Source organism: Drosophila albomicans, chromosome 2L, assembly GCF_009650485.2.
Source record: "Drosophila albomicans strain 15112-1751.03 chromosome 2L, ASM965048v2, whole genome shotgun sequence".
Lineage (NCBI taxonomy): Eukaryota > Metazoa > Arthropoda > Insecta > Diptera > Drosophilidae > Drosophila > Drosophila albomicans.
Genome location: NC_047628.2, coordinates 22,295,022 through 22,320,535, shown reverse-complemented (window position 1 = coordinate 22,320,535; position 25,514 = coordinate 22,295,022). Strand labels below are relative to the sequence as shown.

The window sequence follows — 25,514 nt, the reverse complement described above, 5'->3', positions numbered from 1 at the left end:
TTGCAAATGATCGATGAAGTTGACTTGTCAGTAACTAAAGATAAAAATATGTGTACTAAAGTGAATTGTGGAATTTTTAACGATGAATTTCTTAGTGTAACTTTATGTCCGAAACAAAATGGAATAGAACGGAAAAATGTCTGACTTGAGCATAACTTGGTTTTACGTGATACTTCCTTGAGGAACGAAATAGAATGAAACAATGGTGTAAGGGAAAATAATTCAGAAGAATTCCACACACAAAATTTAGTTTTAGGAGAGTTGCAAATGATCGATGAAGATAGCTTTCTAATAACTTAAGATAAAAGTGAATTGGTTGAGGAATTTTTAGACCTGAATTTCCTACAGAAATAGTGTAACTTTATGTCTGAAACAAAATGGAACGGAACGCAAAAATGTCTGACTTGAGCATAAGCATAGAATATTTGCTAGCGAGGAATTTCTTAGTGTAAGTTTATGTCCGAAACGAATTGGAATGGAACGAAAAAATATCTGACTTGTTGACTCGAGCATAACCAACAAAAAAGTGTAACTTTAGGTCCGAAACGAATGGAATGGAACGAAAAAATGTCTGACTTGAGCATAACAACCAAAAGATTTTGACTTTATGTCTGAAACAAAATGGAATAAAATGAACAAATCTGTGACTTGAGCATAACAAACCAAAAAAGTGTACAAATTCGTCGCATAGAAAGTGATATACAAATTTAGAACATTTGCTACTGATTACGGCGAGTGAAAGATCAGCGCGTCTCACAGTAAGCTGCAGATAAGCGTCACATTATGACTATTTATATACTCATGCATAGCATTTAAATAAATAGCAATCTATATATACAATATAGACATAGACATTAATATATATATATTGTATATATATAGATATGCCGATAGGGATCTTCATTAGCGTCAGCATGACGATCTTAATTAATATCAACGGCGTCTTTCGAGTGTCCCAAAATGCGTTTATTAAATTTTCGCTGACAGTTTGCGAGTTCACAGGCCCAAAAATCAATGAAATGGCCTTGGCCAGTGTCATATAGCAATGCAGCCTATAAAGTTCGATATAAAGAGAGTGCCAAAAAACCGCACGATTCGCAATTTCATTGCGTCATGTGGATAAATTCATCTTTTTGAAAGAAAATAAAAAAATGCCATCAAAATCGCAATTTGAAATAATAAAATAAAGAAAGGTAGCATCACGATTTTATGTACACCGAGCAGTGAATACACTTGCTAATTGATTTTTAATGTTATGACTAAATATAAATTTTTTATATTTCGGTTTATGTTTCCCATAAATGCGAGGGAAGTCCCCTGAGGGTATTCGAACTTAGACTCGACACAGATATATCATATTTTTGGGCAACAAAGTTCGTTGCCTAGTAGCACAACTCTCGCCAAGGCTATAGAAAAAGTCTTGTGAAAATGCGTGGGTGTTTTCACGATGTGTGTATTGTTGTTGTTGTTGTTTTTTTTTATAGCCGATCTGAACTGATCTGTCGGGTTTATGCTTTTCACACTTGCCGATTGTCTGGAACTGCGAATCGCATTGGGATCTCTCTCAGTGGTCATCTGTTTCGCTGTGTGATATTTGTTTGCCTTTCTCTTGCTCTTTCGCATTTGTTTGCTATGGAAACATAAAAAAACATAAATATTTATTTATTCCTCACAATGTTTCCTGCACCATTTCATTTGAAGACGACACGCGCACTCAATTGCCTGCCAATGATATGCTGTCTGCCTTGATATCAAATATAGATCTCGAGACAGTCAAAAATTGTTGGAATTCTTCATACTTTTGATTTAAGATCGTTTTTATGACTGTGTTTTGTTTAAAAGGATTAATGAGGATCAAGAGAAATACATAAATTCGCCAAAGTTCAATGCCATTTATTAATCTCTGGAACGTAAAACTATAATTAGTATTATGGATGCGATTCTTAGCTGATTATCAGAATTGTTTGCGTTCAAATCGTTGTGAAAATGGCAAAACAGTTTATCTACTTATAGCTAATGCAGCGATCATATTATCTTTATTCAATGCTTGTGACGAATTTTGCAATTAAACATTTTGTTATGGCACTGATTTGCATAAATGGCTAAAGACTTATAAATAAAATAAGTAACTTATAAATCAGAAACTAAAAGGTCAACATTTGTGTAAAAAGTCAGAAGTATAATCAAGTCATAGTTAAAGTTAGAAAAGCTTTCAATGTTAGATTTATGTTTCGAATTATTTACAACTCTCCGCAATAACAATTGCAATCTGATTAGTTGCTCAATTTGTCGATTGGAATTGCAGTTGCAGCCATTGAATAATCGCAATTTCACTGAATAATTCGTTTTTATTAAGTGTGGAATATTTGAATGCAATTGCATTCCTTTATTCGGGTATTTGAATATTTTTTGCGTGTGCATTTGACAAATCTGCATATGGCATTAAATAATGCTGCAAATTTGTTAGCTCAGGCGCAATTTATGCGGCATTTGGCGTATCGCAAACTGTGGATAGTGCGTTGCAAGCGTTGCACGTTGCAAGCTGCAAGCCGTTGACACAATCACTGAAAATCGCGGCAAATTGAAATCCGACTGCGAATGCGTTGTCAACAATTCAGCCTTTTTAATGGTCAAAAACTCGATGCGACACGAGGGGGCGGGACTTGAGACCAGCAGAGTCCAGTCTCCAGTCTCAAGTCTCCAGTCTCCAGTCTGTGTGTGTTGCAGCACTCTATCTATGACTAAAATCTATGCCGCACGTCTCTGTGGTGCGGCCCGATGGCAACGCGTGTGTGCAACAGGACATTTTTTGACACTTGCATGGCATAAATCAAAAGCGCCGTAGGCACAAGCGTTCCACATGCGACGGCGACTCATTCGACTGGACAAGCTGTGGCTCCACTTCGGTTCGGTTTGGAGTCGAGTGGAGTCTCTTTGGGGGCCATTTACACGCCGTAAATGCCGCATGGTGGCTTTCAGCGGGGCCATCTAATAAATAATGCCAGCAAATTGTGCGAAATTGTGTCGAGACCCAAGTGACAGCGGGTCGCCTGAGAACTTGCTGTGTAAAGCCAACAGAAAAAAGACAACCAAGTCAGTCGTGTAACTGCATAATCAACGCGAGGAATGAGTCAAGTTCACTTGCAATTAAATGAAGTTTATTTTATATAAAGGCTAATCAATCAAATGCTTAGCGTATAAAATTAACAGCAAAATTCGAAATTGTAATCATGTAAAACCCATGTATATAGTTTGAACTAAATGCAAAGATTTATGTTGTTGCATTTTGCGATCAATTAAATTGTTTATGTTGCACATTTGCTGTGATCTTTAGCCAGATTAAAGACGAACGTGCAATGTTTTATGGCTGAAATTAATGGACCATCAACGCAGATTAATAGTTTTTTAATTGCACACAAGTCTGAGACAAGTCTCTTGGATACAATTTGTTTATATACATACATATATCTGGAATGAAACCACAATGTTTATAAATAGAACATTGTGTAGAATTCGAATTTAATTAATAGTAAAAGCTGCAGTAATCTACAGTTTAATTTTAGATATCGATTGCATCAATAATCAAGTGCTTACTAAGCCACTTTGTAAGCCTAATTGATTCGCATTGCCATTCCTCTTTTGGCTTTAACATGCCTCGTTTATCTCCCGAGAAATCTTTATTAATATGTGACACATCACATGCCCATAGATCAAGCGTGTCTTGGCCACATTTATGGATATTCCAACGGTTTCAGTTGACTAGTTCGCTGGGTGCAAAGTTGTCACATTGCTTTTAGCTGTCGCTAATAACCACTTGGCACTTTCAATTCAACGCGGTGCCGAGACCAAAAGCCAACTATTTAAGTCGCATAAATTTGAACGCACCCGCAATTCTCAGCTGCGATCTATGATCTGCGATCTTTACCGCCCCCCAAAAAGGAGGTATTTGATTCTGATAGAATATCTGGGTGCAGCTCGACAAGCTGCTGTGCAGGCAGGTATGGGGGGACAGGAGCAGGTGGACGCCTTGGCACACATAAAATCAAAATTTACGCACAAATATAGTCATATAAATGGTTATAGCTTCCGACAGACAACTGGAACGCTGCCAGGCTTGCCAGGCACTGCACTGTTTGCCTGCTGCCTAGCTGGCAGCACGCCCCGTAGGTCTAATTGAAGCTATTAATTGTTTCGACTCGCCTGCGGTGGCATGGCCAGAAAGTGGCACCCTGCCACCATGCCACCATGGCATAAAGAAAAAGCGCCTTGCATCGTCGTTGCTTGCACCGTTTGTGGCACTGTCTGTAGCACCGTGGGCACCGCAAATTGCACACCACATGCATTTAGTGCGTGGTGCAGCAGTGATAATTAACGCATAACAAATGCGCCAGCTTAGACAGCATGAATGACTAAAAAGATACCCTGTGAAAAGGACAAGTTGGAGTTGTCTGAATGCTTTTGAAATGCTTTCATTTACAAAGAAAATGTTAAAGATTAATTTAACTCACTCGTGTCTGCTTAAGGAGTAAGATTTTAATTCCAAAATTAATTTAACTACAAAACTTTGAAGATTATTTTAGTCGATTCGATTGTCTAAGAAATTTAGAATTCGATTTTACTAATGACATCATTTTTGATTACTTAATTGTTCTTATGGGGTTGGGTTCATTGAAACTGTAATGTTAAGATACATTTTCCATTATTCTTAATACGGATTATTCACTCAATAAAACCAATTAATTCCCAAATTAAAAACAAGTTGGAAGCAATGCTTTCATATCAAATATATTATTCCTTGAAGTCAATCGATTTTAACCACAATTTTTCAAGCGCTTAGCTTTGGAATTCCTCTTAAGTTTCTCATCTTGAATCCAGGGTATCGGTAAATGCAACTTGTGGCGTTGGAATAGCGCCGCGGGTGTTGCACCAATAGCTATGCCGCAAACACCGCATGAAAACGCTTTAAGTCGAACCCGTTTCGGGGCGTCCAAAAAGCCAACGCTTCGAGCGGGGCGTTGAAATCTAATACGCATTTTTAGCTTTCGCAAAAAAAAAGAAAAATACAAAAAAATATATTTACATATATATATAAAAAAAAAGAAACTTAAAATAAAACGGCGCTTGTGAAATTAAATTGGTCGCTTCCTCGAGTATCGAGTAGCCAGTATCTGTGTTTTATTAATTTTTTATTGAAAATACGAAATTGCTAATTGTAAGTGTGGTGTGTGCCAAAAATATGCGACCAGCTGCCAAACAGGCGCTACAGGTAGTTGGGTCACTTAACTAGATGTGGATGGCTTTAGTGGCTACTCACTTTTTGCCAGCGAGTCTTCTCTTCATTGTCGTTGGGGAGATTGAGATTGCGCATGCGCACCGTTTGCCAAACTTAACAAATTGTCTAACCAACATTTGCGGCACCCCACCGACGACAGGCGGCGTTACGCCCCCCAACCTCAGTCCCAGCCAGAGCTCGAAGTTGGCTTTAATTAATCGGCCAAGTCTACAGCTACGGTTGGTCGGTTTGGTTGTCAAATACGCTGACAGATAAAGTCATTTGACATTTACAGGCATTGGAAACATGGCATATGTCTACCTCGCTCACTCCTCTATCCATCTAGTCCTCTCTCTCTATACGTCTTGCTCTTTTGATCTCCCACTCTACGATGGACGCAGTCAAGGCATACAATTTTCGAATTTGTATTAATTTCATATCGCTCGAGCATAATAATTTCATTTGATTTTATTTCATTTTTGTTGTATCTTTGGACAACGACATGTTGCATGTTGCTTGTAAGCCAAACTGGCGAACCAGATAAAAAACGATTTATATGTGTCAGCCATAAAATTAATTGGCCTTTTGCCATTGCCAGCGCAATGAGCCTCGACGGCTCTGTCGAAGTTCTTGTTAAGTCCACAAATAATCGACTCATGGCTCATTTTAGTGCCTAGCCATTGACAGCTTGCTTCCATTTTCAGTATCTGTAACTAATTTGTTGTATCGCTACCTATAAATATACTTGCACTTGTCTCTATATATACTAATCTTTTTTCCTCTATCTATATTTATTGCAGCTCCCGTGAACTTATCAAAACGGCCATTTTGGATAATGATTTCATGAAGAACTTGGACTTGGCGCAAATACGCGAAATAGTCGATTGCATGTATCCAGTCAAATATCCAGCCAAGAATCTGATCATCAAGGAGGGAGATGCCGGTAGCATTGTTTATGTTATGGAAGGTGAGTGTCAAATTTAAACTTATTGACTACATGGAAAGCGGACTTAAAATTAAGTATTAATTTTAAATTGCCTTATGACAAGGTACTAAATTCACTTAACTTACTGACTGCGTAGAATACAGCTTTAAAAAGTTGATTTTTAAACCTACAATCTTCTTCTTAAATTTAATACAAAATCTATAGTATGGAGACATGATTTCCCTTAACTATATCCTATCAATCGAATATTGTATTTGCAGAATATTCCTATTTGTGTGATTATCAAATGATCAAACAGATCTTAATTTTAATACAAAATCTATAGTATGGAGACATGATTTCCCTTAACTTGTATTGTATTGTATTTGCTGAATATTCCTATTTGTGCGTTTAACAAATAATCAAACAGATCTGTTTGCAACTAAAATTCGCCCATTTAAGTATGCAATCATTTTTGGTTGTCTTTTCGCTGCACTTTTTTATACGCCCCGAAAGTATGCAATGAAAAAGTACAGCAACTGCTTTCAAGTGGAGTTGCATTTTTGCAGCCACTTTCCCTCCACGCACTCGCTGTACTCTTGCTCTTCGTCGCCCACTGTTGCTTGTTGCAGTTCCGTCTGCTGATCGTGCAACTCGTTGCGGCAGATAACAAATGCCTACTGCTATTGCACGTGCGTCGAGACTGTGTTGTGGCATTTTGGCATCGGTTTCGACTTCGACTTCAGCTTCAGCTTCGATTCTCTGCCAGTGCCCTGCCAGCTATGCACTTGGGTCGTGGTCGCACCCACACAACCCGTTGAGAGGTTTTTTTGCAACCAAATGTCAGACAGCTGCTCCCAAAAACAAAGTTTACGATTTTCCTTTCATATTTAACATATTTCTACTTCTTGTGGCTTTGTCTCTTATTCTGTTTATGTTTCTCTATTCGTGTTCTGGGTGTGCTTTGGTCTTCCAATTGTTGTTTTAAATAGTTGCACGACGAAGCATTTATATTTGCTTTGGTTGCGAATTGGGGTTTATCTTAGACTCTAACTTTGTTGTTGTGCTCTTCGTGTTAGGTTTAGTGGTCGACTTAATTTACATTTTAATTGCGTCAGCGCTGAGCTAATTGCATTATGTACGAAAAGTATCTTTTGCATATATAATTATTATAAACTCTATGACGAGAGTCTGGATTTATTAACCTGGCGAGCTGGTGCGCTTCCTCATTAAGACGGAACCCGATGATGATCATGCAACCGCCGACAGACAGTTGCTTCCTTAATCTGTGCAACCTCCGCACTTGAAAGCCGGCTGCACAAACTTGGAGTACGAGTACGAGTACAAGTACTCGTAACCCGGTACGACTCCAGTGGAGCCGAAATAACATACAACAGATGTCATGGTGCAGCTGTTGTCTATCCACTGCACACACACACACGCAGACTCACATGCAAATGCAGCCAGAGAGGAAGAGAGCGAGAGCAAGTGAGAGAGAGTTGATCTGTGCAAACAGATGTGCGAAAACTGTGAGCGCTGCCTTGTGAGCCCATATAATACCCTTCACTCAATGAATATGAATGAATATGATAACCCAGCGACTAGTACTCATGACCAACTATGACATGTGAGTTTTATAAACCTGCGATAAGTAAAGTACGTGTAGCCTATACTCACTTACGTACGTACGTTAAACGTTTTGATAAGGAATTCACTTATTGAAATGAAATGGTACTGATTACAATAAAGGCCGAAGTGTTTGTATTTATGGCTGTCTCTGTTATAGCATCACTAATAATACCAAATGATTGGTAAACACTTATAAATATTTAATAACAAAGCTAGTCAGTGTGTGTCGAACTGCAAACAAGTGAAAAGTTCGATATAAAACATTAAACTATTTATAATAGTACTATGTTCGTAATTAAAATATAATTTATTAACTACGGAAACAATCTTTCCTTGATAATGAGTTTAGTAAAATATCAGTGATCATAAATTAAAAATTTAAATGTCATCCATCTAAAGTAATTCCCCTTATTCCCCTAACATATTAAGTAAACGAATTTGTATAAATTTGTATTACAAGTGTAGTATGTTAAAATTTAATTTTACATGTAATACATGATCATTACACTTGACACAATTCCGAATTTCGAAACGGTTGCTTGATACATTATTTTACAGTCGCGTAGCTGATCGACAAGTCGACCTTGTCTTGTCTTCTTAACTCACTTGTTTTCGTTTACGCTTTACCTGAATGCCTACACGTGTGTGTGTGTGTATGTGTGCACACGTTTTTGCTGTTGTTGTCCAGAACCCTCTCTCACCCCCACACAACGAACACACATATCGCATTTGGCGCTCAGCTGTGCTGATCTCTCTCTCTCTCTCTACCGCATCCCAAGCTGACGCTCTCACACAAATAGATAGCACGTCCACACTCGTTGGCTCTCTTGGTTTCTGGTGCTCAGAGGCTGTTTGAGTCATAACAGCAAAATCATTCGTTAAGCAGGCAGCGTAGCGAGTGGACGTGAGAGGCGCATGCGCGCTTTGCCTGCATATTACAATAACAATTGTAACAAACAAACAACAATCGTCTGCGGTTTGGTTCCGTGAGTCGTGAGCTCTGGTGATTCGTGTTTGTTTCGTTTCGGCTGCACTTTTTGCATACTGTGTATATGCATGTGTGTTTTAATGTGTGTTGTACACGCTTCGTCGCGCGTGGAATATTACAACAACAACTTGTAGCAGCAAAGAAGGCAAAAGTAAAAGAATAGAAATAAATACTTGTGTTAAATACCCAAACGACTTGTTGTTGTTGTGGTTGTGGTCTTTAATTACAGTGCTTTTTGCGCTATTTTCAACACGAGAATTACATAAACAAAATAAACTTATTCGTGTCTCGCTCTCGCACCTCTCTTCATACTCCTCCGTTTTGCTCAACGCTTATAATTCCCATGTGTGTTTACAAAACCAAATCGAAACCCGGCTATAAACTAGAAATGATGTGGAAAACAACAAGCAATGCGGTTTCCTCGAATTGTTGTTGGCTCGAAGAATTCTTGAAAAGAAACAAAAACCAAAAACAGTCGAAGAAACAAAAGTGAAAGTGCATTTTGTACTCGCATTTAAAACCAAACTACATCAAACTAAACCGAACCACAACGAACCGAACTCCTGCCCACCATCAGCTTGCTGTGGGCGTGGCGAAGAGTGTGAGACGGAACGGGAATCGAACAAAGTTACAGTACATTTGCTTGCTGTTTTTGTTGTGGTTGTAGTTGTGTTGTGTCGATTGAACGAAAAGATCACTTGTAGAATTCCGGTTTGTGGTTTTCCACACAGTTGTTGCAGCTTCTCTTTCGCCCCTTCCCTCGTTTGCCTTGTATTTCGCGCATTTTGTCGGTCATTGGTCCGAAAAAAGTGTAGACAAAAAATACTAATAAAATACTCGAATAAAGGTCTAAGCAAAAATGCCAAATGTCGAGTCGACAACCCAAAAAACAAAAAAAAAAACCGTAACGTAACTCTACAGAAATGTGTATGGAGAAAATATAATGAATAATGCGAGATATAACAGATAATGAATGTACCGAGTACTGTCAGCACTGATTACAGTTTTGAAATCGTGCAAGAATTCACCTAGAGTGTTGAGAAACAAATCAGTAAGAATCTTGTAAAAAAATGAGACAATTTCACAGAAAGGTTTTTGCATTTCAAAATGCGGAAAACGTGGGCAGCATTTCATATTGAGAGCAAAAGAAATACGACTATCAAGAGCAGCATTAATGCCAAGCAACATTAAATTAGAAATCTAGAAATCGTGCGAAAGTCAAAGACAATCAAAGCTCAAGATACAGGAATTCCAAAAAAACAAAACACGACAGAAAAAAGCAAAAAAAAATAAAAACAATAACAATAACAAAGTGTGTTAATGTTGCGCATTTTGTTCCCATTTGACTTCTTCAGTTCACTTTACTTCATCCGCAGCTCATTTGTTCCAAGTGATCGTTTAACAGCTGATGTTCGGGGGCTAGAAATCCGGTCTCTACGGGGTCGCCGGGGGCACTCTCACTTTTCCAGTAGCCAGCCAGTCTTCAGGCATGAGGCCATCAAGCCACATACGAGTTCCCCTCTTTAAGCACCATCATTAAGCTTTCTGAACTGTGACTCTGCGACATGCCAAATGAGCCAAGTTTTTCTGCTTTTCTATCGCATGATTAAGTAACATTTTGAATGCCTCAAGCCACGAACAGGTTGATCGGGCACTTCGTAAATACTAAATTGTATTGGGAAAATGAGCTTTGATCATTTGGAAATGGACAGTCAATTTGACTTGCAGCCAAGATGAAAATAAGTTTATGGAAATTACAAATCGTAATACGAGTCGAGTTTTGGGGTTTCAGTTGAATTGGATAAGTGTTAATTATCAGACTTGTACTTGGGTATTACCTGAAAAAAATCCGCAAGCTTATCAGTTATTGAGGGGATTTTATATTACTAATTCGCAAGTAATCAAATATTGTATGTAGTCGAGTTTCAGCTAACATTTTTATACCCTTCTTAAAAAACTTAAATGACAAAGGTTTCAAATAAGTAAAGAATTCAATTTACAACCGAATTGATTCCAAAACTATATGTAAAATCAGACAATTTCAATCGCATTGCGATTGCATAAAGTTTCATTAAGATTACATATAGAAATTGCATTTAATTGCTCTTGCAAAATGGAAATCACGAGCTTCAATGTCAAGAGTGTTTTCAATTAGCGAGATACTTGCGCGAAAGTGAAAACGGGAACAGGCAAACAATTCGATTGTTCATTGGCAGTAAACGCACCTCAAGTTATATGATCATGCATATAATATATTATCTGAAATTGTATCAGGTTTATTTTTTGTTTTTGTTGTTTGCGAATGACACTAATAAAATCAGTCTTGAGAGCTTTAAGGGGGAACTATTACAAATTATAAACATTATCTAAGATACGATCGGGTTTGCTTGATGATGCCGAATGTTGAATACCCGTTTGTAAGATTCAATCTCCCTATTCATTGTTCACATTTGCACAATTTGATTCACAATGTTGTTGCTAATGAGCTCATGTGTTTAGTTTTAGTTCTGGTTTGACTACAATCTAAAGTATATGCAAGATATCGCGTCTATAGATCCTAAACACGTCAATCAATCTAAACTTTCTTTATTAGCATAGCCGTCAACAAAAAGCAAAAAAGAAGAAACTATAAATATTTATTATTATAATTTGACGAGACAACAACAACAACAACAGCAAATGAAACGCGGTCAGGTTAAAAAATAAATAAAAAGTGACTAAGTCAATGGAATTTTTAATGTCAGACAGTGACAGGCCCTGAATGAGATAGAGATAGATAGAGACAGAGATGGAAATATATATTGTACATAATATAAGAAGCGGCAGCAAGAGAAATAAATGGTGTTGTATGTCATGCAAAGTGAACAAATTATAATGCGAGTGTGAGTATCTCTTGCCCTTGGCACATAAGCCAACTGCCTGTGACTAACTCCAGTTTTAATTGAGGCTGGTCGCAGAGTTACGGCTGTGACTGTGGCTGGGTGTCGAGAGACACCGTTACATTTATAAATAGCCATGGCAAGAGTCGCGGGCTCTAAAAGCCAAATGGTTAAACCTAAAAGTCGAAACGGCTTTTGCAAATTCTTGTCTCAATGCGATTGTATTCAAATCAACGCCAAGCCAAGACAAGCTAAGCCGCGGTGAGTTGAGTTAAGAGTCGAGTCCGAGAGCGAACTTGTTGACCTTGCCCAGCAGTTCCATTAAAGACAACACGCTCAGCATTGCAAAATCTTTTGACCAGCTGCAGCGGACAAGCTCGAATACACTACAGAGAAAGGGAACTCGGCAAGTTCAAACGGCTTGATTCTAAAAGAAACCTTTTATAGATATGTTATTAATTGAAACTCATATATCAAACAAAACTCACTTGATTTTAAATACTTTCTAACCAAGCTCACTTCACTTTCAACACACGATATACCGACTTGCAATCGAGTAAGCGCATCGAGACTTCGTTCAATTGATCTTTGCAGTTTCCTCTCTGGCTTTTTGTTGATTCTTTTGATGTTGTTCAACTTTGCATGACGAATTTCCGCATTGAATTGAAGCCGTACAGAGGCCGCCAAAAAAATCATTAAATAAGAAAAAACACAACTCTTTGAACTCTGCACCTCGTTTGTTGGCGGCGCCTTTCAATTTGCTAACTTGTTATTTTCCCTTGTCTTGTCTTGTGAGCTACACGAACTTTTCCATTTGATTTGATAGAGTGGGAAATTGGCAGCATCGGCAGCTGTTAAAGATTGCCAGTCAATCGTTATCAGTTTAGAGGCAAAACTGGAACCTCTGCCGAACCCGAACCTCATTGATAAGCAGACCGAGTTTCAAGTAGTGTTTCCATTCCATTCTCACACTCAAAATTTATTTTGGGACATGTTACGCAAATAGTCAAACAATAATCATCGCTATTTACTGATCGGTGCGAATGGACTCGAAATGTTGACGCTCGAGGTTGTTTATTCAGCTTGATTGTCTCATTTGTTTATTGTTACCAAACAACACAACAAATTTGAGACTAGATTTTCTTGAGAGTTGCCATTTCCCTTTACTGTGATATTTCGCTTCTACTGTGATTAAGCTATTAAAACTATTAGTTTATTTAAAAGTCGATTAACTCGGATGTTAACAATCCATAAATGCTTTACTGTCTGATTTTGTTGTTTTGCTTATTTGAGGAGCAATTACTTTGCGTATTTACGGCCTACTTTTCGCACAATTGTTTATTGTTTTCATTCAGTTTTACGCCGTTTTCATTTTCATTGTCTACAATTATTGAATAATCTACAAATGGATCGTACTATTAAATGATTGTTTAGAGCTAAGCTCAATACTCAATGCTTTCAACTTGATTTTATAAATTTGCATCTTTTTGCATATTAAACTTTGATATTTTTGATGAAATCATGAATGAAATGTCAAGTTCCTCATTTTTAGTGCATTGTTTCATATTCATGGTTTTAAAAAGAAACCCGTCTCTTAATTCTTATACTTTTAATTGTTTTTGAACTCAACTGAAGTATGATAAATTGTTTGAATTTGCAATCGATTGATCTTCATTTGATCATCATAAATGAACATGAATTAACGATAATCGTTAGCAAACACTTGACAGACAATGAAACTGCAGTTACTGTCTGATGATCGAGTCAACTGATCAGTCACGCTTCAATCATTGAACTGAAGATCTGTCATCCAACGATGCCTTTTGCCTAACCCTAGCTCTAGCTCTATAATTAGCTCTCAGTGTATGATGACTCAATGTTGTCGACAGACAAACAAACAAACAACGATCACTGAGTGATCGCCGAACAGTCATGCTCCACTTTTGCGATCAGCTGTTTGCCTAATAATTATTAGCCAGGTCAAGCTATGACATACGTCATTCAAACTTGTCTCTCTCTTTTTTTATTGCTCCCTCTTTTACACAGTTTTGAGTGGTTTTCAGTTGATTGAAACGCGTGCACTCGTTGAGCACGATTCATTCATTCACACGCCCATTCAAATTGCAACAAAATAATTCGCACTCGACAAACTAATTGCTATTAATTCATTAGGCTTTTGTTTTGTTAACAACACACAGAGAACAGAGAGTAGAGAAATATTGAGATAGAGAGAGAGAGAGAGAAGGTAAATACAGTGCCTGCCAAATATTTAAACAGTTGGCTGCGTTTTGTTTTAAGTTAAAGTTTGGGTTTAGCTTGTTACTCGGAGTTCGTCATCGGGTTCGAGGTTTTTACAAACAGACAACAACTGAAACTGTCTATAAACAAAATGCGACGCGACGTGAGGCAACCGAGGCAAGCTTCGAAAGTTTACTACATCAACACCAACAACAACAGCAACAACAAATCGGTTTAGCAATCTAAATAATAGAAAACCAAATATACAATTAGGTATTGGCCGCGGCTTCCCTCACTCCCTGACAGCTGTGTGACTCGTCAAAATTCCAAGCGCGAATTTCATCGCAGGGTTATGCAAAAGACAATATCAATAACAACAACAACAACACCAACACCAACAAATGAATAAAGTCCAAGTCGCAACAAAACACAAATCACAGCAACGTGTTGTCAACGGCCAGTGAAATCTGCTGGCCAAAAACGAAATCCGACAGCAAAGCAGCAACGAAAAACAAAAAAAAACCCAAAACAACTGCAATGAAAATTAAACATTATCCGGGCAAAGCCGTCGATGCGAGTCTCTCGCTGGACACCAGCAGCACCATGGGCGCCCTCTACGAGGCCAACTGGCTGCAGGCCCATCATCAGCACCATCAATCCCCGCCAGCCGTCACGCCCACTCCAACGCCCCCGCAAACAGTCAGGCTCAGTCGACAGGCGAGCAGTGCGGGCAGCAGCTTTCTCCTCGATGGCATCTCGGCGCTCAGCAAATATCAGATGACGCTGGAGAACATACGTCAGCTGGAGTCGAAGGATCAGCGCATTGTGAAGACCATCAAGGAGCTGAACGGTTATCGACCCTCGGCGTTGCAGCACCACAAGCAGCAGCTACACAATGGCTGGGTGGATGAGCAGCAAGAGGAGTTAGAAGAGCAACACCAACAGGAGCATCTCAAGTCGAACACAACAGCAGCGCCGTCAGCAGCAGCTGTCAATCATTATGTGCTCGATCCGACGGAACGTCCGCGTGTGCCACGCCCACGCCAACAGGTGTCCGTGAAGCCGCCCTCGTTGCGACGCTCCCAGACCATGTTGCAACAGCATGCCCCGCCCAGCTATGTGACGCTGCGTGCACCCAAAGCCAAACCCGCCTCGCCCAGTAAGTCAGGCAGCAACAGTTCCTCCGCCTACTCCACATTCTCCTCGGCCGCCGAGGATCGTGTCATCTGTCAGCAGCCCCAACGTCTGATGCCGCCACCCACAGAACCGCCACCAGCGCCGCCCATCAAGCCGCGCACAGCGAAGCCTTTGAGTCGCTCACAGACTAGCGTGCAGCGTTATGCCACCATTCGATTGCCACATCACTCCAGCTCATTTTGTCGAGAGCCGATGCGCAACGAGGCGCCAACGCCGCCCACTGTGCGGCGTCACAGTCTGGAGCAGGCGTTGCAGGGTCTGAAACTCGAGGAACAACAGCCGCGACAAGTGTCGCCCGCTGTCAGCAGCAATGGCAGCTCAAAGGATCTCAATGGCGAAGGTTTCTGCATACCACGACCACGCCTTATTGTGCCCGTTCACACATATGCGAGGCGGCGACGCACCGGGAATCTCAAGGAGAAATCTGCCACGCAGGAGGAGGAGGAGGAACAGCAGCAGGAAGGCAACAGTGGTAAGAAGAAATTGTATAGGTATTCGTATGAGTAAACGTGTACAGGAATTCTTGAAGGAAAAAGCATATAGGAATTCCCGTAGGAAAAATCATAAAGGAATTCCTCATGGAAAGTAAACAACTTTGTAGCTATGAAAAAACTACATACTGAAGATCAATCATCTCTGCTCAATTGTAATCAAAATCCATCATCGAACTGTTTTTTTTATGTATCGCTGATCAATCTTCGATCTGCGTACACAATTAGTTGCCTGTCGATCGATCAGCCAGCTGTCAATCTTATCAACCAGCACTGACAATGTGAACTACAACGATGCACGATTTCCATGCCTTGTCAAAGAATCGTTCGGTTCTATTAAGTTGATCGTATTGCATGCAGTTGGTTCTCCTTAATTGATAAAGCGTTTGTTTGTTTGTTCTAGCCTTTCGATTGCCGCCGCATTCAATTTCAATTTAATACTCAATCAATTCTCTCGATCTCTCTCTCATTGCAGATGGACGCGTCGAGGTCTCGCGCGAGGGCAAATATCTATCGACGTTGTCGGGGGCGAAGGTGCTCGGTGAATTGGCGATACTCTACAATTGCCAGCGCACGGCGACAATCACAGCGATCACAGAATGCAATCTGTGGGCAATTGAGCGTCAATGCTTCCAGACAATCATGATGCGAACTGGACTCATACGCCAGGCCGAGTACACGGACTTCCTCAAGAGGTAAGGGGCAATGATTTAATGATTAATGTTTAAGGTATTTGGATTTCCTATTTGGTCAACTAATGAGTATAATTTCGTTGCAATTTTGCACTTAATTATATCAATTCCGCAGCATTTTATGAGCTTGCTGCAGCTGCCAACTTTTTACGTATGTTGTTAAGGATTTTTTCAACTTGATTTGACTTGATTTGATTTGGCTTTTTTCATAGTTGTTGCTGTTTTTTTTTTTTTTTTTTTGTTTTTGTGTTGTATTTTTTTTTTTGTGGCACACAACTTTCACCATCAAATGGGCAGACAGCCTCAGACCAAATGGAACTTGTAGTCGTCATGGTCATGGGCGTCTTTCATATACGGCGCGATGACGTGCCATGATGGACAGACACAGAGACTGTTGTGGCAAGTAGACAAGTAGTTGCTACCCGATCGATTTGCGCGCGGCCAACGAACGCATAGAAATTTTCTTTCTTTCCATCAAAATGCACAACCAGTTTATACCACACACGGCAACATCAAGTTGCAATAAGTTGAGTTTGAGCTGGCGCCGTGAGTGACCGACAAATTAATCGCATTTAATTGAACGCGTACAGGGAAGAAGCCGGCTTTTGATGTTTTGTGTTTGGTGTTCGGTGTTGCACCAGCTTCAGCGCCTCTAAAACTATTTTGATAGTCCCTCCATCGTTTCCATCTACCGCCAATTTTACAACGTTTTATGACTATCATTACCGCAACCCCAATCGACATTATTTCAAGCATAAAATTGTGCAAAACAAAAAAAATAAATAAAACACTAATGCATTACACCAAATGAAAATGAAAGTGCATAATGATTGAGAGCTTGAGATGAGTACCAGAGCAGGAGTTGATGTGGTTGCTTTTCCGGATAGCGATCAATGATGCTTGGTCTAAGCTTTAAGTGGAAACATCGTAAATTACCTATGCAATAAAAGTCGATCGTCTTCTCGGAAAATACACGTCTTTACAGTCATTCCAAATGCATTTACTTTTAAAGGCTTGACAACAGATTTACAGTCCTCACTTTTTAATGACGTCACTAGACCTAATGAATATTTTTATTAGACGAAAAAATTCATTAATGAAGATATCAAAATAGATATAAATTCGGCTTCTATTCAATTGCCTTCCAAAGTAATCTTTAATGCACTCTGTAATTTCATTAGGAATCGAGTTAATTCACGAAATACTCCTTATCACTAGATTGTTTTTTTTTTTTCGTAATTTAAGCTTCTCATAAAGCTGAAGAATAAAAATATGTTAAATTGAAATGCCAGCCAGACAAACATTCATTCAGTCAAAATATGAACAATATACTACATGAACAAAGTAAACCTTTTAATAACACATTTATTCTGTATGCTGCTTTTTGTACTTGTAGTGTGCCCATATTCAAGGACTTGCCGGAGGATACGCTTATCAAAATCTCCGATGTGCTGGAGGAGACGCACTATCAGCGCGGCGACTACATTGTGCGCCAGGGAGCACGAGGCGACACCTTCTTCATCATCTCGAAGGGTAAAGTGCGTGTGACGATCAAGCAACAAGACACACAGGAAGAGAAGTTCATTCGCATGCTCGGCAAAGGCGACTTCTTCGGCGAGAAGGCGTTGCAAGGGTGAGTTGAAATGAATTTGATCTCAAATGAATCGTAAATTAATTAATCTTAATTATTTATCATTTCCAGTGATGATCTGCGTACTGCAAACATCATTTGTGAGTCGCCGGATGGCGTCAGTTGTTTGGTCATCGATCGCGAGACTTTCAATCAACTGATCTCGAGTTTGGATGAGATCAAGCATCGCTACGACGATGAAGGTGCCATGGAGCGCAGAAAGTGAGTAGCTATCACATTAAAAGCAATAATTAAAACTAATTCCAATCTAATTATTTGTAGAATCAATGAGGAGTTCCGGGACATTAATTTGACGGATCTGCGCGTGATTGCCACACTCGGTGTGGGCGGCTTTGGACGTGTCGAGCTGGTGCAGACCAATGGGGATAGCTCTCGTTCGTTTGCGCTCAAGCAGATGAAGAAATCACAGATTGTGGAGACACGTCAGCAGCAGCACATCATGTCCGAGAAGGAAATCATGGGCGAGGCCAATTGCCAGTTCATTGTGAAGCTCTTCAAGACGTTCAAGGACAAGAAGTATCTGTACATGCTGATGGAGAGCTGCCTGGGCGGTGAGCTCTGGACCATACTGCGGGACAAGGGCAACTTTGATGATGCCACCACGCGGTTCTACACGGCGTGCGTGGTCGAGGCCTTTGACTATCTGCATTCGCGCAACATTATCTACAGGGACTTGAAGCCAGAGAATCTGCTGCTGGACGAGAAGGGCTATGTGAAGCTGGTGGACTTTGGTTTTGCCAAGAAGCTGCAGTCGGGCCGCAAGACGTGGACATTCTGCGGCACGCCCGAATATGTGGCACCCGAGGTGATATTGAATCGTGGCCATGACATAAGTGCCGACTATTGGTCTCTGGGTGTGCTCATGTTTGAGTTGCTCACAGGTAAGGCAAAAGCAAAAACTAAAGCTTGAAAAGAAAACTAATTAAGTCCTTTTGTTGCAGGCACTCCTCCATTTACGGGCTCGGATCCCATGCGTACCTATAACATAATACTTAAGGGCATCGATGCCATCGAATTTCCCCGTAACATAACACGTAATGCCAGCAATCTGATCAAGAAACTCTGTCGCGACAATCCCGCCGAGCGTTTGGGCTATCAACGTGGCGGTATTAGCGAGATACAGAAGCACAAGTGAGTCAACGAATTTATTAAATTGATTAATTCATTTCTTTAATATACTTATTTGATTGCTCAATCAGGTGGTTCGATGGCTTCTATTGGTGGGCGCTGCAGAATCGCACGTTGGAGCCACCAATAAAGCCGACGGTGAAGAGCGTTGTGGATACGACAAACTTTGATGATTATCCACCAGATCCAGAGGGACCTCCACCAGATGATGTCAGCGGCTGGGATAAAGATTTTTAGTGTTTAAGACTTATGGCAAACTTATGGATATGACACTGCTCTCTAGCATCGCACCTGGAATGAATGGCATAGATGGATTCCGGAAATTAGGACGCCATTCTGTACGCCAAAGCAATAGTCAAGAAAGGAGGGGCAGGTGAAAGAATCGCATTGCCCAGAACAGCTCAACAGCTCAGCATGCAGCTCATTGTCTCAGATCTGATCATCATGATGAAAACATGTGCAACACTAAGAATTTATTAACGAGTTTATGTTTATGTTTTATACAACTGTAACTATAACAGAAGAGAAACAAAAACCTATAACTATAACTATTATAATTATTATTTTATTATTATTACATGTAATGAATGATGAGAAATTCTGTCTAGTTGATTGGAAATTGATATAAATTGTAAGTAGGTTCGTTCTTTCGGCAATGAGGCAAAGCCGTCGGTCGCAGCTCTGTTCTGTTCCACTATGTAAATTGTTTTCCAAACTATGTAAAATTACAATTAATAATCATTAATAATTGTTAATGTACCAAGTGCAAAACACACACACACATAAACACGCACACAATCACACACACATCAACACACGCACATACATACATACACAAATCGGGTTGCCTTATAGTCTGTAAGCTGATTTTTATGCAATTTATGACCAGACCCTCATGCTCATAACATTTCTTTTCCCTTACCCCCAATTGTTTTTTGAAACTGTCATGATGTTAATGTGGATCTACTGCAGTTATCCCCCATATGTCATTAGCATTAGCCATCGTTTTCTATATCTATGTATATCTATATGTAAATGAATATAAATCGCCTTTTTAATTGTCTAATTTAAGTAAAATGAGCTAGAAACTAAATAAATAACAAATTTATGCGCTTTGAATAAAACGTTTTTTATTTTAAATTCGTGTGCAAATTTAAAGCGCTAAACAGCCGAAGAAAAACACCAAAATAAAATAATTAACGCATTTACTATAAACAAAAATTCCCGACAGTGAAAACTCAATAAAATAATAAAATTAAACAGCATTATTCTAATGCAAATAACAATCATTTAAACAACACATTTAAAAGCAACAATTTTTATATAAACTGCCCTTTTATTACTCTTCATTTAAATGTAAATTTCACGCAAAGAAAAAACAAAAACAATTATTTCATTTCAATGCAAATTGCGCGCATGCGCAACGATGAGCACACTAAATACACAAACGCAATGATAAGCGAAATGCAGTCTGCACACAATCAAACAATCAAGTCAAGGGCTAATGACGTCACACGATAAATGCCGGAGCTCAAATTGTCTGGGCTGCAAAGCATTGAAACGACCCGAGATACCAGGCAAACATAAATAAAAGAAAGCAGCTCTCCCGCTTGCACACACAGCATGCAGTGACTTGCATTTACAGTCGGAATATCACGCCACCCACTCTAGCACATGGGTGACTGCCGATCACAACAAAACTGCAGTGCATTGCGCACGTGTGCCAGCTCTCTTGCTCTCACTGTTGTTCGCTCTCTGTGCTTTGAAAAGCAGCTGCCATTTTGGCTCTCTGCCTGGCGCTCTCTTTACGATATTAAACAGCTGTCATGCGAGCTCTTCCAATGGCGCTCTCTGTGGTGACGCCATGTGTGCTTGTGTATGTGTGTATGTGCTTGTGCTTGGCGCTTACATTTTACTTGGGCGCTCTATGGAAAAATACCCCTACTGTTAATTCTGTTTGCCTGGTACTTCGTTTGGCAGAAATTAAGAAATTTGAGGTCCGCTGCAGCTCAAATTGATTTACAACAACAACAACCAGAAGAAGAAGAGCAACGAATTGGCCAAACAAGTGTTGTTGTTGTCATTATTTGAGCATAACTCGGTCAATACTCGACCGATCTCGACATGCCGTATGTCAAACGACTCGTCTCGATGAGGACAACCCAATTACATTACATGATTCTAAGAGGATAACACCAGATCCATGAGTTTACTATATTTTTAAGAGAATACCATTTATAGTTAGTACTTTACACAATTGAAGTATTTATTTAGAATAAAATCACATTTACATGTCATATTGGAGCTTTTGAAAGAGTATTTTAATGTCTAGTGTGTTTGACGGCAGCTCAACGATGAGCTTCCTGCATTGAGGCACTCGAGCTGTAAACTTGGCCAAAACACACGTTTTGACTCAATGAGCATTGCAATTCGAATGCAAAAGAACAAGCCGAATTAAATTAAATCAAAATAAACGAAAGAAACGAAATTGCGAAATTCAAAATAGACTTAAGAACAAAACTCAGCTACGTGCGCAACGAGACTTCAACAGCAAATACGAGAAAATCAGAGAAAGCTGAGAAAGAACTGTCACATGCTTCGGTTCACTTTATAGAGAACACTCTGTGTGACAAGTCAAGACGCAACTGCATGTTGTCGAAATTATAAATATAAAAAATACTTATAGTACTAATCAGAGTGATTTTGTTTAAGCAAATTGTGTCAAATCAATAAGAGAGCTCTATTTTTTAATGCATCATGATTAGCTGGAGTGTGCTGTGGTTACTTCTGGCGCTGAGCATAACCGTCAGCTTAGGGCTACGCCTCGAAAATCTAACACAGCAGCAGGTTGGTAAGTTTAAAGATTACAAGTTTAGATAGACGGGATCAATAACTGTTATTAGAATCTAATCTAATCGGTTTAGCTTGCAAGCAGGCAAAGGCGCCGGGCTTGTGCCGGGGTCGACAGCTGCGTTACGCTTATAACAAGGAGACGGACAACTGCGAGAGCTTCTACTACACGGGGTGCGCATCCACGGATAACAATTTTCTGACCTACGAAGAGTGTCGACGGGACTGCATGCAGCGTGGACGCTACTAGACTAAACTTAATAAATGCTAACTCTATATTTTCTTGACCAATTTATTATTGTCGTTGCTTTCGTTTCTGTAGTTTGATTATTTCCTGGACTTTTTGCCTGCTCGTTGTTGCGTCTGCGCTTTTGACTGGCGTTTGCTTTGTGCCGGGAAAAGCGCACGCCAGCTGGCGATGATGAGCAGGACTAACACAAGTAGGATTGCTATGCTATCCAGTGAATGATAGATGAACCAGTTGAGCTCGATGCCCGGCGATTGCAGCAGCTTGGTGGCAAAGAGACCATGTTGCAACACATGCTCCACACTCCAAATGGCCGATTCTAAAGGCGTGCGCTGGCGTCCATTGAAGACTTGCGACAGCTTCTCAGCACTCACAGCATAGCTGCAACATTACAAGACAAGATTAGCTGGGTAATAATTATTATAAAAAAGCAGTAAGATTTACTTAGCATGGCTGAGTTCCTGAAGCGTTTCCTGCAGTGTGGTCACATTGATCTGTTCATAATCCAGCTTGAGACCTACGCCGCGCTGTTGTGCGGCATATGCGTTGAGAAACTGATCGCCATAGATGGGCGTCATCAGCAAAGGTTTGCCGCAGTGCAGCGCCTCGGTCATGCCCAGCAAACCGGCGTGGGCCCAGAACAGCTTGACACGTGGTTGACCTGAAAAGAGGTGTAGATTAGCTAAGTTTTTCGATCAGAATATTTATTTAATACTTACAAAGCAGCGCCAGTTGTGGTGCCCACTTGACGAATAGAAACTTGTTGGCATCCACTTGGGGATGCTCATCCGTCTCCCATTTCCAGATGACATTCAGTGGCTGCTGTGACAGCACCTGCAGCATGGCCTGCAACTTGTCTGCATCGATACTCGAGGCACGCACCATCGATCCCCAACTGATGAAGATGACACCCTGTGGTGATCGCTGCAGGAACTGTTCCACTTCTTGGGGCAGGTGTTTCTTTGCATCACTGGTGATATGCATGCCTCCCACTTCGATCAATTGTGGCGTCACTGGTCGACTGCCCATGTGCGAATAGTGCTGATTAACAAGTATAAATGCGGTTTGGTCACGTGCCACTTCATCCACATCGATGTCTATGGCCAGATGTTGCTTAATCAGCTTCTGATCTGCACGATTTGTGTGCAGCTTGTATAGCAGTTTCAGCAGCTTGGCCTGCACAAAATTAAGCAGTCGTTCATGCCAAAGCAAAGGCTGTGCAAAGCCTACAAATTCGGACTGCACATAGGCGGGATTATCGGGCAGATCGATGCGATCATAGAAGTACGGCATCAAGGCGCACGTGCTCACGCCAATGATGGGTAGCTGCATGAGCTTGGCTAGCGCCAGCTGACAATCGTTGCTGAAGTATTCGGTGAGCAGTAAGTCGTAGGGTTGCTCTTTGTGTCGTTCCAACACTGTCGCCACATGTCCGCTGGCATAGAGACGACCACAGGTGGTTTGTCCCTCGCTAAACAGATCGTAGTATTCCTTGAGCAGCACGGGCAATGATCGAGTTGGTGTGTGCTCAGCGAGTGGCACCACATTGATGGTGGTGCTCGCCTGATCCTCGTTCGCATCGCTAGTCAGCAACTGCTCGTAGTTTGGCAATTGCGCAGCAAGCGGATTCTTTACATACGATATGACGGTGACGTGATGTCCACGTTGAGCCAATTCACTCAGCAGCGGCTGCACCACCTTGAAGTGACTGAAGCCAAAATGAGGGAACACTGCCAGAATATTTCCAGCGCTGGTGTCGCCAATTAACGTTGTTAAACAAAGGCCAAGAACAATTAGTCTCGCCTGTTGATAATATTGCATCGTCATTGTTCCGCAGTTCGCGTTTGAATGTGAACTCGCCGCACATTGTCATCGATGCCATGTTGATTTAACACGCCTCGCTTGATAAGCGTATTTGGTTTGATTATTAATTGGATTGTTTTGAGTGTTTGCTCTGTCGCCCAGCGCCCAGTTCTCTATCGACGGTGATTAAATTACAACTGCATCAGCTGTCAAGTACTTCTGCATTACATACGGCAACTCCAAGTGTGCAATTGATCGGGCAATTGTAATATATTGCACACTTTCGAGTGCTAAATTGATAACAGATGGCAACGCTGGCATACGCTTTAAAGTGGTTGTGTGACGCACTATTATAATAATTTTATTTATTTCATAGCATACGCACAGGCGCAATTTTCAGCAGCTAGTCTTTCTTGGAATGTAGATGGCGCTGCAAAGAAACGTTGGCATTTCAAATGTGCAAAGAAAAATGATTGTTTTAATTCAATTTTGAAGCGAATATAGTATGTGAATATAAATATGCTCATGATTAATTTTCAAAACATAAATATAAAATCTAACACGAGATAAAAATATAAATAGTTTTATAGTTTTAGAATATATAAATTTGGTTGTTTTAATACAAATGTTTCCAAAGGAAATGATCTCAGTGCTTTCGAAAACTCTTTATAAACTTCTAAGCACTACACATGTCGTAGCTCAATTGATTGCCCCTCTGGTAACAAATTGTTTCAAATTATTACACAACACTCAACAAATCAAAAGCCTTGAGATTATTGAATACACAATTGAATTGGAAATACGCCCCGAAAACAAGACGCATAATGGACAGTAGTAAGCGTTAATTGAACCTCAAGCGATAAACTGAAATGACAATAATTGTAATTGGCTCTCAAAATGCAGCTACAGCTGCCCCTTAAAATGGACAAATGCACTTTGCAACCAAAGGGAAGGAGAAGGCTAGGGAATCTGTCTAGATTGCTGGGCTGTTAGAAGAAGTGGCACCATTTCAAAAGCAATACCATAGATGACAACTCTTTCGGCCTCGGCAAGGGAAAAATGGGTGTGTGTGTGTGTGGGTGGTTGACAGTGTAGTTGTGATTGTGGGCGTTGTCAACGACCCACTTCCCAGGGTGACGCCGATTGGGCCACAACACTGCACACAACACAAATAGAAAAAAAAACGATAAGAGCACCAAGCAACCGTTAAGCACACTCCTAAGTGTTTTCCACGATAAAAAGAGAAGTGTCTGTGTGTGTGTGTAAAATTGTATTTAAGCAAACAGAGCAATTAAAAGTGAACAAGACCAGGCCACTTTAAGTGCACCATGTTCGATAAGTTAAGGTTGCCCATGGGAAAAATTACTCTGGCTGCTGCTGCAGCCTGCCTCTAAGCAAGAGCTGCTGACTGCTGATTGCCAAGTGTCGACTGCCGCCGAATGGGGAATGCTGACGCCCCTTATAAACACTTATTCAGATTTCGGTTACTATAATCAGAGAATTAAATAGAAACATTTAGAATAT

General features: G+C 40.3%; 3 protein-coding genes across 6 annotated transcripts in view; 2 read left to right on the top strand and 1 right to left on the bottom strand.

The window, feature by feature from the left end:
• The window catches only part of LOC117566049 (cGMP-dependent protein kinase, isozyme 2 forms cD5/T2), a 37,912-nt gene extending 17,698 nt beyond the window's left edge, over window positions 1-20,214 (top strand). Inside the window, exons 1-8 of one of the 3 annotated variants that reach the window (XM_034245499.2) lie at window positions 8,707-8,965; window positions 14,205-15,600; window positions 16,095-16,314; window positions 17,708-17,944; window positions 18,014-18,163; window positions 18,224-18,843; window positions 18,904-19,093; window positions 19,162-20,214. In XM_034245499.2, the coding sequence (XP_034101390.2) occupies window positions 14,469-15,600; window positions 16,095-16,314; window positions 17,708-17,944; window positions 18,014-18,163; window positions 18,224-18,843; window positions 18,904-19,093; window positions 19,162-19,327 (2,715 nt within the window). In that variant the 5' untranslated portion in view covers window positions 8,707-8,965; window positions 14,205-14,468 and the 3' untranslated portion in view covers window positions 19,328-20,214. Of the gene's footprint in view, window positions 1-6,072; window positions 6,240-8,706; window positions 8,966-14,200; window positions 15,601-16,094; window positions 16,315-17,707; window positions 17,945-18,013; window positions 18,164-18,223; window positions 18,844-18,903; window positions 19,094-19,161 lie in introns of those variants that run through there. The other 2 variants (XM_034245498.2, XM_052003283.1) reach the window with 2 other exon arrangements.
• A 1,577-nt stretch (window positions 20,215-21,791) lies between these two features.
• On the top strand, window positions 21,792-22,231 carry LOC117564827 (chymotrypsin inhibitor SCI-III). 2 transcript variants are annotated; one of them, XM_034243750.2, is made up of 2 exons: window positions 21,792-21,941; window positions 21,994-22,231. In XM_034243750.2, exons 1-2 carry the CDS (start codon window positions 21,848-21,850, stop codon window positions 22,188-22,190), a joined length of 291 nt encoding a protein of 96 aa, XP_034099641.1. In that variant the 5' UTR covers window positions 21,792-21,847; the 3' UTR covers window positions 22,191-22,231. The 2 variants fall into 2 exon arrangements, with proteins under 2 accessions (XP_034099641.1, XP_051858441.1); XM_052002481.1 differs by having other exon boundaries at window positions 21,796-21,941; window positions 22,015-22,231.
• LOC117564825 (UDP-glycosyltransferase UGT5) lies at window positions 22,221-24,177 on the bottom strand. Its single transcript, XM_034243749.2, has 3 exons — window positions 22,907-24,177; window positions 22,632-22,848; window positions 22,221-22,568 (listed from the first exon to the last, which is right to left on the bottom strand). Exons 1-3 carry the CDS (start codon window positions 24,012-24,014, stop codon window positions 22,268-22,270), a joined length of 1,626 nt encoding a protein of 541 aa, XP_034099640.1. The 5' UTR covers window positions 24,015-24,177; the 3' UTR covers window positions 22,221-22,267.
• Between the last annotated feature and the right edge of the window lie 1,337 nt (window positions 24,178-25,514).

What these genes read in the sequence shown, in the direction of transcription:
- LOC117564827 (XM_034243750.2), top strand. Translation starts at nt 21,848, where the DNA reads ATGATTAGCTGGAGTGTGCTGTGGTTACTTCTGGCGCTGAGCATAACC. An exon ending in TCTAACACAGCAGCAGGTTG is followed by an intron (nt 21,942 to 21,993) that starts GTAAGTTTAAAG and finishes AACTGTTATTAG; the next exon opens with AATCTAATCTAATCGGTTTA.
- LOC117564825 (XM_034243749.2), bottom strand. Translation starts at nt 24,014, where the DNA reads ATGACGATGCAATATTATCAACAGGCGAGACTAATTGTTCTTGGCCTT. An exon ending in ACCACAACTGGCGCTGCTTT is followed by an intron (nt 22,849 to 22,906) that starts GTAAGTATTAAA and finishes ACCTCTTTTCAG; the next exon opens with GTCAACCACGTGTCAAGCTG. An exon ending in CAGGAACTCAGCCATGCTAA is followed by an intron (nt 22,569 to 22,631) that starts GTAAATCTTACT and finishes GTAATGTTGCAG; the next exon opens with CTATGCTGTGAGTGCTGAGA.